The 12,896-nt window shown below is 37.4% G+C and overlaps 1 protein-coding gene across 3 annotated transcripts in view; it reads right to left on the reverse strand.

Annotated features, from left to right (window-relative positions):
- Positions 1–448: 448 nt before the first annotated feature.
- The window catches only part of LOC106642730 (neuralized-like protein 2), a 173,354-nt gene continuing 160,906 nt past the window's right edge, over positions 449–12,896 (reverse strand). For all 3 annotated transcript variants that reach the window (XM_089593820.1, XM_089593821.1, XM_089593819.1), the window contains exon 4: positions 449–644. In XM_089593820.1, coding sequence (XP_089449946.1) covers positions 529–644 — 116 coding nt within the window. In that variant the 3' untranslated portion in view covers positions 449–528. The remainder of the gene's footprint in view (positions 645–12,896) is intronic.

The raw sequence follows: 12,896 nt of genomic DNA on the forward strand, positions 1-12,896 counted from the left end.
AAAAGAACGTAAATTGTGGGAAAGGTTGGGGAAGCGTTGGGAAGGGTAGGATCGGGTGGGGAAGCAAAGCTTAGGGTATAGTGAAAATAACTATATATATATATATATAATGTTTATAACAGAGCTTTTTATTAGCCCAAACAACTTTTAAGTGACTACCTTTAAATTAAGGTTTAAATATTTTGAAGGTACATTTTGGTCAATAAAAGAATACAGTTAGCAAAACTATGCCCGAACAAATGAGAACTAAAAATATTTAGAAAAAACTATTTTTGGATTAAGCTTTAGAAGTCAACTCACCTTTTTTAAAGCAGCTTAATACAGATGTAAACCAACACAAAAAATACGTGTAACTTATTTTTCGATTTTCTATTAAATATTAAATTTTCAAAAAAAATCTGAGGACGCTGTATAAAATATAATCAATTTAAAAAACTTTTATTTGCTAATACATGTACAAATGGACACAATTATATCCATACTTCCATTTTCATCGGAAAAGAAGATCCATAAAAAAATATACTTCTGTCATTGATAGAGAAGATATTTCTTTAACATTTTTGGTAGAGGGAGAGAGTCAACTCCAGTCTTCTTCGTGTGCCGTAATATTACATTCCGACATTCATTTTGTAGAGTTAGCGAAGCTGAAAACAAAAATAAATTATATGTAGTCAATTTCAGATTTTGTACGACAAACGTTAGCAATATTTTTCAATCGAAACCAAAACCCGTCCATCCGTACAAATGGTTCAATCATTAATTGTGTTTTTTTTCTAACTTGCGGTTCGTTTGATATAGATGTAACTATAATGATTTTAATAATTAGAGGTGCTCATTTTTTAGGAACTTAATTTATTTATTCGCTTAGTACTTGAAAAGTAGCTGGAGTACTATCAGAAAATCAAAAGTTCCAGCCACTTAATTAAATTGAAGAAAATACTAGCTTGTAGAAAATAAAAAACGCAACCTTTCTTTTTTTACAAGTATTTTTTTTTAACTACAGTTTTCAAAATAAAAATCAACTAGTTTAAAAATATTGTAGTGTGTAATTCATGTGTGTATGCTTGATTATGTTTCCGGGTGATACAGCTTGCGTTCGGCTGGTTGTCTGCTAATTATAACTTGGTTTGGATCATTTTAGGAGGGGATATAAGCAAAGCTCAGGATATGTGAGACGTTTTTAATCCAATAGAAAAATGTCTTGGTGTAATTCGTACTGTCCCTGAACATAAGCAGCACATTCTAATTAAAGGTTCTTTAAAAAGCCAGATAGAAATAGCTAAGTTTAAAAAAGATTGTAGATTAAATGATTTGAAAGTTAGAGAAGATAGCTTTAAGAAAAAAGTACCAGACTTTCAAAAAGACACGACGCGCGCAAGAAAAACTTAAAGATAGAATTTAAAAAAAATCAATTGGAACTAAATAAACAATAGATTAGACCAACACTTCCATTTTTCAGGGAGCACTTAACGGGTTCTCAGTGAACACTGATACCTACCCGAAAATAATGGGATCACTTTGTATCACTGCTGTAAGTATAAATGAGTACATAAATATGATGTGGACTGCAAGCACCATCATGGATATAAATGTATAACTGCATACTAATACGACGACTTGCTCAGTACTTTACGGAATATCTCAAATTTTCCTAGGGTTACCTATATTTTTCAAGGTACCATCTGAATGCTGAGACTTTTCTCTATAAAACAGTTACTGCCCTAATATATAACTCCGCCATTGTGGTTAAAAAATTATCATATTTTAACGTTGTTCCATAAGAGGTTGTGAATGATGTGTAAACTTGTGAGAGCAATTATCTCGAAATTTTTCACGGTTAGATGGGTAAATAAAGACACTGCTGGAATCAGCAGATGCTTATCTATTAGTGTAACTACCTACGATCTCTTAACTTTTCCCGCTGGAGTCCCCTTAAAAAGATCTTGAGGCTCTAAATCATTAACTAGAGCAGGACAAAACGAGGAAATATCCTTGAATGTCGATTAAGATCCAGAATCAGGCAGCTAGAATTAAGTCAGTTAAGGACAGCCAGATTCTAGAATGTCTGCAGTTCAGAACAGAGCTCCGAGCAGAACTACAAGCGGAGCTTGATCAGCACTTCACAGAACAGCAAAGGCAAAGATTGTATTTATAAATAAAGATAGCCCGAGTAATTTTCATTATCCTCTCATAAATCAAAGATAGAGATACTCCTGCGACAACTTCCATCCGAATAAAAATATAAAAAATCACTTAATACCATTGACCAAAACAAAGAAGCTAGCCCAAATGTCACATAAGAAAAAATAGATCGAGATAAAGGACAGCAATTCAATCTGATATTAGGTAAATAAAAGGAGTAATAATCGTCCTCCATATTTAATAAGAAGTGAAAATTTATCAATCAGGATGTAGTGGAAAGTAAAACAGTATATTAATGTCGATAGAGTGTACATACAGAGGTAGCTTGCGCGTGAGACGTGACCGACCGTGAGTAGCGACGACGAACAACTAACTGTAGCAATAAAGAAAAACTAGGTGCCAGTAAGGAAGAGGTAGGTCAGCGTCCTCCATCGAGTTGCCAATGACTCGAGAGGATACTGGAAAGGCAGCGGCGCTAGGATGATATGTGGCTCGTGTTTTTAGTTTTAACACTTCCTCTTAACGTCCCCTTCGGACAGCTTTTCTCCAAACTTTCGGAGTCCGAGGGACTCCACGCAGCATAGTTGTCTTTCCTTAGATATTATCTTGATTAAGACGTTGGCAGGCATTTTATCGGATGCTAGGTGTTCCAAAGTGATGGCGCGAGACTCCACAATTTTTTCGTACGAAGCGGGACGTATGTCGATGTGCTTGGTGCGAATATGGAACACCAGATTTAAGGCGAATTTTTTGGCACTGAAGTTGTCATTATACAACACAATTTTTGTGGGGCAGAATGTATTCAACTCCAGTAGGAAATGTCGTAGGTGTATGGCTTCTTTTCCTGCATCGGCGAGTGCCATGTACTCGGCCTTGGGGATGGATAAGGCTGTAGTAGGCTGCTTCATTGATTTTCAGCACACTGGCCCTCCACTGGCGATGAACACGAACCTGGTGAATGGTCGCCTGTTGTTGAGGCAGTCTCTGTAGTCCGCGTCTACATAGCCGGCGACGAAATTCTCCCCGATGCAGTACCAGATGCCAAGGTCTTGCATATCCTTCAGGTATCGTAGGGCTCTCTTCGCCGCTTGCCAGTGCACCTCTCCGAAGCAGTCATTGTACTAACTGAGGCAGCTTTCAGCGTGAAAGATGCCGGGCCTGCAGGCTCTTGCGATGCCAAGTAGGCTGACAACGAGTTCTCGATAGGGAGATTCTTCGGAACGTTCGTTATATCCTTCCTTCGGAAGCCTGGATCCGCCCCATATTGGTGTTGATACACGGTGAGATTCAGCCATGCCGTATTGCTTCAGTAGTGACTGAATGTGCGTGCGTTGATAGATGAGTATGTACTCACTGCTTCTGATGAAATCGATTTTCAGGCAGAGTCGGGGTGTTTCAAGGTCCTTCATTTTAAAGTTTTTTGAGTAGCAAAGATATAGTTCCTATCGCTTTTGAGCTTCATCCAATCATCAATATTTTTTCCACGTAAACTACGATTATCATCTGCCTTTCCCCGGGCTTCAGCAGGTACACGCATGAATCCCCGGCTGTCAGAGTGACTCCGATTTTGCGTAGTTCGACGTCTAGCCGTTTGTACCATGCACGCCCCGTCCGTTTTAGCCCGTTTAGTGCCTTTCCTAGGCAACAGACTTTGCCGCCTTGGGACAGACTTTTCAAGGCATCCTTGGCCTTGGAGACGATTCGACGGTCGTGTCTGATGCTCTGGGTGAAATGATTCAGCACAAGGGGCAGCCCGCTTGGTACATCAATGTATGTACCCTCATCTAGTCGTCCGTTAAGGTACGACGTCACGATGTTGTACTGGCGTACGTGCTGATTCTTTTAAGCGGCGATGGATAAGTTGACTCTGATAGAGTCTAGACGGGCCATTGGAGCAAAAGTTTCCAGAAAATTCCTTCCATACTGCCAAGCTTCCATTCCTTCCAAGCTTCCTACTATGCTGTTGGCTTCGTTTCGGTTGATTAGGATCTAGGTGTCGTTTTTTAGGATGGAAGCCACTTTGTCTTTCATCACAGTGATCTATTCGTCGGAGTCCGGGTCTCAGTGGCGTGGTTCAGTTCCCTGGTGAATGTCAAGCTGACGTTGAGGAACGCGTCTTCTGTGCTTTCACTTTTTCTTGCTTTTTTCCTATCGTCGGGCTCGGTGGGCTCGTAGGGGGCTCTTCGAGGAACCTTACGTCTCGGGAGACCTCCACTTTTCGATCATCCGGAATCCAAATTCTATAGCCTTCGGTTTCCAGGCAATGGCCGACGAAGATACCCTTCTTGGAGCGTGGGTCTAACTTTCTCCTGGTGATCCACCTGTACATGACGTGCACTTTACTGCCGAATATTTCCAAGTGAAATACGTCCAGAGGGTGCCCGTGCCATTGCTCATACGGTATTGTTCCTTCCAACCTTTTGGATGAGGATCAATTGTGGATGTAGTTTGCTGTGCTATAACTTCTGCCCAGAAAGATTTCGGGAGTCCAGATTGAAAGAAGAGGCAACGGGCCGTCTCTACAAGGGTCCTATTTCTTTGCTCTGCGACTCCGTTCTTCTCTGGGTTGTTGGGTTGTATGGAGCCGTAAGACGTCAAGATATTCCCTCCTTGTCGAGAAACGCGTTGAACGACTTCTTCCCATATTCAAGCCCGTTGTCGGACTGCAGACGTTTGATATTTTTTTTTTGGGTTTCTACAAGAGCCTTGTATTTTTTAAATTCCTGTCGCACTTGGTTTTTTGCTTTAGAAATCTAACCTCGCTTCATCCGGACTTGTCGTCGATGAAGGTGCAGAAATACCTATTACCCGCGAGTGAGGGGTTCTGCATCGGAGACTTCAGATTGAACTATATCTGCTATCTCCGTCGTTTTCGTGGATGCCTTGGGAAACGGCTGTCTGCTTATCTTCCCCTGCATTCATATCTCGCATTCGAAATTCTGCTCGAGACCTGCGACGTTGATTCCCTTTATCGCACCACTCTTCACTGCCTGCCGGATGTAGGCTACGTTCTAATGGCCTCGTCGTGCGTGCCAGTTACCTAGGGAATGCTTGCCTCCATTTACTTCGCTGTTGGCTACATTGCATTCTTCGCTCGCCCCTCCTTGCAAGTAGTCTAGATCGTTCTTCTGCGGTGCGGTGATGATTATTTTTCCCTTATCATTGACGATCTCTGCGTGCGTCTTACGGAATGTTACCTTGAGTCCATTGTCAGTGATCTTACTAACCAATGCTAGATTAGTGTGTTAGTCTGGCACGAGTCTGCCTTCTGGAAACTGGTCTTTTTTGCCTCCCCGTTGCTCTGAAGACGTGCTAGCGCCGGTCCTTTTCCTTTGATGTCCGTGCACAAATTGCTGGCCAGGTTGAGCTTCCCCGCACTCTCCTTGTCGAGCCTATTAAATACACTCGCGGTCTTGCACATATGGCACGTGCATCCACTGTCGAGACACCATGCGTCGGCAGACCGTGTTTCTGCTCGTACAGCTTCAGCTGTCTCTTCAACTGCAGTGTAGAAGGACACGTCTATCGCATTTCCCGCTGACTGGTTAGTTTTTCGGTGCTTTGCACTTTTTTGCTCTGTGACCGATTTCACCGCAGTTAAAGCACTTCATTCGGGCGTCTTTCTTGTCGTTCCCCAGTACTGTACACTTGGGTTCCTTGTTTGTTTTCTGTTTTTGCGTTCCGCTTTCCGCCTTTTTCGCCAGCATCGCATTCTGATGCGTCTCCTGACTGCATCTCCTTTGCGATTCGTATTCTTCTATAACTTTCATTCACGAAGCCTCTGGGGAGGGCAGCTCGTCACGAAAAGCGATCGTACAGCGAAAGTTTTCGTATGTCTCTGGGAGGCTGCGGAGTAAGATCACAGAGAGTAGATCCTGGTTTATATCAGTGTCCATTTCCAAGAGTTTGTCCACTACGTCGAAGAACTTTCGAGTGTGTTCTCTGGTTCCATCGTCTAGCATTTTCGTCGAGATAAGATAATTTAGCAAAGCTTGCCGGCCCCCTGGAAACGTAAATCGCCTTAAGGGTCGTCCATATTTATTTCGAGCTGGTGCACGACTTTACTTGTTTCATCTCGGATGAGCTGATTGCGAGAATAATGTCAGACTGTGCTTGTAGGTCGCCGATCATCCACTACTGGAACTCCTTCTTCGATTCGTTGTCATTATCAACTACAACAGGCTTCTCTATGTCACCGCTGACGAATCTCCAGGCATCGTTCTTAATAAGGACGGCGCGCATCTCAATTCTTCCGGTATCATGGTTGTTTTTGCTCAGCGGGTAAAACTTTACACTTGACGCACTCATGCTTAATTATTAAAGCACGGGACTTTCGAGAGAACGAAAGCAGCTGCAAGTTGGATATGGGTGACCGTGAAACGCAAATATGTCTCCTAGCCTCTTTCACTGTACCACTCCTGGGCCCATGACCTGTGGGAGTTATGGAAGCTTGTGTAGGCAATAAGAGGGTCAACGAATGAAATGCACAGAATCACACAAACTCTTATTGTGGAAATTAAAACAGTATATTAATGTCGATAGAGTTTACATACAGAGGTAGCTCGTGTGTGACATATGACTGAGCGCGTGTAGTGATGACGAACAACTAACTGTAGCAATAAAAAAAAACTAGGTGCCAGTAAGGGAGAGGTAAGTCAGCGTCCTATATCGAGTTGCCAATGACTCGAGAGGATACTGGGAAGGCGGCGACGCTAGGATGATAAGTGGGGTGCGTCTTTAGTTTCGACAAACTTAAATTACCAAGAAAGAGACGCAGTACAATTTTAGAGTGTAAAGGCCACTCATGTCAACTAAGTGAATTTGGACAGTACGATGGCCACAACGCTTTGATGATAAAGTGTACGTATGCGAATCATACGTGACCGTCGGTGATTGAACACTTCTTGAGATATTTCAAAATTTCAAAATTCGTCACAAAAGTGAAAAAACTTTGCTGAGCGAATAAACGTCTTCCTGTCTATTGAGCGTAGTCTGATTTAAATTAATATAAATTATTTCAGATATGGTTCCTTTCCTGAAACTAAGTTCTTGATCACATATTTTCTGTTTTTTGAAAAAAATTGTTGTTGACATAAGAAATGGTCAAGTGAAGTTTTGAGTAAGTGTATACATAATTAGGCAATTTATTTAAAGATAATTTATTAGAAAAAATAGAAATCCTAAATTTAATATGTTTATTAATAAGGGAATTAGGATAGTCGCTATCAAGCAGAGACTATCTCACAATTTGAATGATAATACTATGAAAAGATTTATGTAACAGTAATATCGCACAGTCAACATAATTATAAATTTTTTTTTTTTTTTTTTTTTGCGATAGTGGGTAACTAAACAGAAAATTAAGGGTATGCGTTGTTGAAGATTTTTTTCTGTACCACTTAGTGATGATCTATCAATTCTTTATAATTAAGATAATGTCCAAAAAATTTATACTATTATTATTCTAAATTTTATGGGTGAATTTGATTTCTCCTGATGACTATTGAAAACATTTAAAAGCGTGTTAACGTGTTTATTATGAACGCAAATTAACGTATCATCAATATTAAGGAACTAAAAAGAAGCGTTGCAATTTCATGTGTTTTTCAATTCGGATAAACACCAACCTTAGCAATCCGTCATCACCAAGTCCGCAAATAATCGAGAGATAAGTGAACCTATAGGGGTACTACACTTACATAAGTACCAGCTGTTTGCCGATAGAAGGAGCCGTAAACGTAAAAGAATTATTTTTAAAAAGAAATATTATGCAGTCTTAGAGAATAAAAAAAAAATTTTCTATAAAATCAAAAACATCAGAATTCCCCAAGATTTCATCCTTATGTGCCTTGAGGTTACTTCTTTGTTCACCAATACCCTATGTTAATGAGTTCTTGAAAGTTTAAATAGAAGGTATTCTCAAATTAACAATATAAGTAATATACAATTAGATACACTCAGAGACTACACAAAATTTCCATTTGAAAATCATTTTTTTACGTTTAAGGCCCCTTCTATCAGCAAACAGCTGGTACCCCTAAGATTGGTGTTCATGCGAATTGAAAAACACATATAATCGCAACGCTCCTTTTTAGTTCCTTAATTTTAATGATACGTCAATTTGCGTTCATAAAAAACACATTAACACACTTTTAAATGTTTTCAATAGTCATCAGGAGAAAATCAAATTCATTCATGAAATTCAGAGTACTAATAGTATCAATTTTTAGGACATTATCTTAATTATAAAGAATTCACAGATCATCATTAAGTGGTACAGAAAAGAAACTTTAACATAGCGTACACTTAATTTTCTATTGAATCACCCACTATCGCTAAAAAAACATAGTTTGTAATCAAGTTGATCAAGCGATATTACTGTAACATAAATCGTTTCATAGTAATATCATTCAAATCGTGAAATAGTCCCTGCTTGAAAACGACTATCTTCATTTCCTTATTAATAAACATATTAAATATAGGATTTTCATTTTTTCTAATAAATTATCTTTAAATAAATTGCCTAATCAGGTATACGCTCACTCAAAACTTCACTTGTCAATTTCTTTTGTGAACAACAATTTAAAAAAAAACTGAGAATAGTTTAAAACCGTATAATATTTCCTTTTTACCATGAATTGAAAAATCCCTTAACAAAATTATGAAATCAGGCAAATATAAAAATTATGTTTTTGGCAACAGCCAAGTGGTATACAAGTTCTCATGCAGGGACTGTCCGCATTTATATGTAGGAAAAACTAAACGTTTCCCGATGCATCACACTAATGACCATAGAAAGATGCATGGGAAAGATTCCGTAACATCTCAACATACATTAAATTTACAACATCAACAACACGTCATAGATCACAAATTTGCTCGCAAACTCAAGTATAGTTGGCATCACTGATGCAAGAGAACATAGGCTAAGCTATGGAAATACAATGACTTGATCAATTTTTATTAGAATATCTCAAAATTTTCCAGGTAACACTTACTTTGCTAGGCATCATTCGAAAGAGGAGGTTTTTTTTCTACTAAACGTGTGCGCTCTTATTACGGGAACTGTTGATTTGTTCGAGTTTTCAAGTTGTTTTCATCGCGTGTGCGAGCTCCACCATAAGAATACGTGTTAGAAAGCGCTACATTAAATTAATAATATCTCGAAATTTCGCAGGGTAAGCGTTATAAATAATTATATTATTGGATTCAATAGATTTTTAACTATTAAATTCATCTGGTCTTGGTTCGGGAACTGTCACGAGGGAGCCTCCTTAATCGAAATGAGTAGCCATTGCACTCTAAAATTGTACTACGTCTCTTTCTTAATGATTTAAGTTTTATAGTTATAGTTGTCAAATATTATTGTTATTTTTTTATGTTTTATAATAGTGTGGTTTGTTGTGTGTACAACAGTAAATAAACTTTGCCTCATGAGGCTGGCAAACCTATGGCCAGCGAAACGTTGCACTTTGAAGTAGATCTTGTGTTCACTATTTATTTAGTCCTCAAGTGATCATTGACAAATTTTCACTTTTTATTAAATATGGAGGACAATTCTTACTCCTTTGACCTACCTAATATCAGATTGAATTGCTATCCTTCATTTCGATCTATTTTTTCTTATGTGACAATTGGGCTAGCTTCTTTGTTTGGATCAATGTAGATACTGTGCTCATTCTTTATCTAGTTGTCAAATGATCATTAATAAATTTTCACTACTGATATCTACGTCTAGAATATTAGAACATAGTGTACCATATGTCTTATGCTGCAGTGATGCTGCAAAGGATCAAATAAATTAAAAGAAGTGACATTAAAAAAAATGTTATCAAGTACGAAACAAACTACACTTCGGATTTGATCCAAAAAGACAAACTGCCACCAACCCAAACGCATGATGGACACAATTCTAAAAATACTAACAAAAAAACCAAAAAATGTAGCAACAAGAACCACTCTGCTTTTTAAGTGCGTGAAGGAAAATTTCTTTCATAGTCGTGTTAAAAGAATTGTTGAGTATGTAGTAGACTCACGTGTTACTGAACATTTTTCCAAATCTAAGCTATACTCTAGAGATTTTTAAATCACGATGGAAAATTAATTAAATTTTCTAACAGAGATTCCTTCACAGACTTAAGAGCGGAGGAAGAAGGATGTATTTCAGATAGTAACAATAAAAAAAAGATATAATAGAGTAGGGTCATTTACTCCAAAACGTCGGCCGGTAACTTGCTTTCGCTTTGATGCTTTGCTGGCAGTGACATAACGATTTATTTATTTAGAAAACAAAAAGTTAGGTATATTTGATCTAAAATCAAATAAGACTCTTACGTCAAGTAAATATACAAGTCCTTATTGGATAGTAGAACACGCAAAAGACAGCCAGAATATAAATAGTAAAAAAATGTATGAAGAAATTTTAGACTGTCTAATGACCGATTTATGTTGAACCAAGATGTTTCACTAGGCAAACTGCAAATGTAGAAGAGTCATTAAGCTAATACTAATTATAGTAAAGATAATTCTCTAATTTCAAGCATTGTGTCTAATGATGATTGTATGAATTGATAGCAAATATTTGTTACCTTATGATATTCTAGAAGCTCAAAACCCATTCTTAGAAAAATTATAAGATGTTAGAGAAAAAAAATCGGGCCATGCTTTGGTACATTAGATTTAGGCATGTATTAGCAGAATATCTCAAGGCACTACAAAATAAATTTACAGGTAATAAAGACTCAAACAGAGCTGTTTTTGATGGTTGCATTATAAATTGTAAAGTTTGACAGATTGCCAAACTTAAACGATTTCAAGATTAACGATGGTATATGCTGTGAAATCTAAAGGTGAAGTAGGACGTTGCCTGAGCGATTTTGTAAGGAGTGCTTGGGCTTCGATACCAATATATGCTGTTTACGTACTGATCAGTAGTTGTTCTTCAGAGGTTGGAAGCTGCACTTTATGTGGCCTTTCCTAAAACTTAACAGCACATTGGTGTAGCAGAGCGAATCAATCGTACAATTTGGGGCAAGCTGCGAGCCTACATATATGACTCTAGACTCAAGGAAAATATGTGACATCTAGCTCTCAGTGCTGCTGCATACATTTACTATCGTACACTCCATATATTAAATGAAATGGGGGATAACAATAACATAAATATAAAAGGCTTGAAGATTTGCTAGATTAATGTAAAAACTACGTTGTTCAATGGGTGTATAACATCAGACACTCTATGTCATGTGTACGTATGTGTGTGTCAGAAGCGGTTTGAGCTGAGTGCTCCACGCATTTGTACCGCTTGTGAAAAGCGCATACACCACGCTAGAGTCAGTCAAAGAAAGTGGGTCTGAACTCCGTGCCTCGGGCACAGTGTGACCAGATTTGGCGACTTGTCGGTAATTTGACGATTTTTTACTAGCTTGGGCGACAAAATTTTCAGGTTGGCGACTGATGAATATTTTGGCGATTTTCAAGAGATTAATTCGTGATTGAGAGATTTGCATGGAAATCGCAGAGAACTTCATTAGTACTTAGATAAATGAAAATATAACTCTTTATTAGTCAATTAAACTAGTAATCAATTTTTTATTTGACATAAGTACAAAATATTAGTGTTAAAAATAATGAATAAAATCAATAATTAGTAACATTCAATATTTTTCTCACCAATTTTTTTCTATGACACTTGAAATTTATAAAAGTAACAAAGAAAAAATTAAAGTGTAATCAAGAGACTATGAAAAAAAATTTTTTACTTAACATTTTTTAATTTTTTTGACTCAGCTAAATCATCACAGTTTTTTTATACATGACTATAACTTAAGTATTAGTTATACATATTATTAGTAAGCACAGCATTTTTTCCTTATCACTATTGTTTTACAAATAATACATACATCTTTATCTTTTTTTTTAATAAATAAAAATATTTGGTATAAAAGCAGACTATTGGTCTGCCTTCTTTGCTAATTTAAATCAGCTATGCTTATGCTAGGAAAATCAAATTCTTTAATACAATCATTAATTACAAATGCTTCCTCCGACATTTCGTAATCAGAAGAAGAATTCGCTTATTTAGGATAAACAGTTTTTACGCAAAAGTTTTTAACAAAGCCTCACTTGCTTTAAATTGCGTACAAGAAATACCTATCGAAAGAGACGACATTTAATTGAGAAGTGAAAAAGATAGAGCGAATGACGGTTAACACCCCGAATTTATTCTGATAATAATAATAATTTATTAACAACATAAATGCCAATATCTGGTAACATGGAGATTTTATTGGCCGATGATATAATTAATCAAGCATTAATTGATAACACAAACGTCAATTATCAGGTAACCCAGAAGGCTTACAAGCCAACAATTACATTAATTAATTGGCCAGTAAGTACCCCATATTATTTGGCGACATGCACTTCTGATTTAATCATTAATAAGGTGTTCCGTAAGCACCCTGTGATACTTAATTATTAACAATAGTTATAACGCTGCTTGTGCATCTGAAAATAAAAGGGGTACCAACGTAGCGTTGATAAATATCGTTCTCGTGCGTCACCTTTGTCCCTCGTATACCTTGGATTTTTCTCCTGAAAAAGGGGGATCCATGGAGGAGTTTTTTCGATGTATGGAGAGAACTATTAATTCAATACCAAAGATATCTTTCATCGCTTATTTATTAATCACTCAACACTGCTATACACTATCTCTCCTACGCTATATTTTATACACTACACTATGTTTTACG

This window comes from Copidosoma floridanum, unplaced genomic scaffold (genome assembly GCF_036245765.1).
Source record: "Copidosoma floridanum isolate Cflo_tuat_1 unplaced genomic scaffold, Cflo_Japanese_pri ptg000020l, whole genome shotgun sequence".
NCBI classification, from domain to species: Eukaryota; Metazoa; Arthropoda; class Insecta; order Hymenoptera; family Encyrtidae; genus Copidosoma; species Copidosoma floridanum.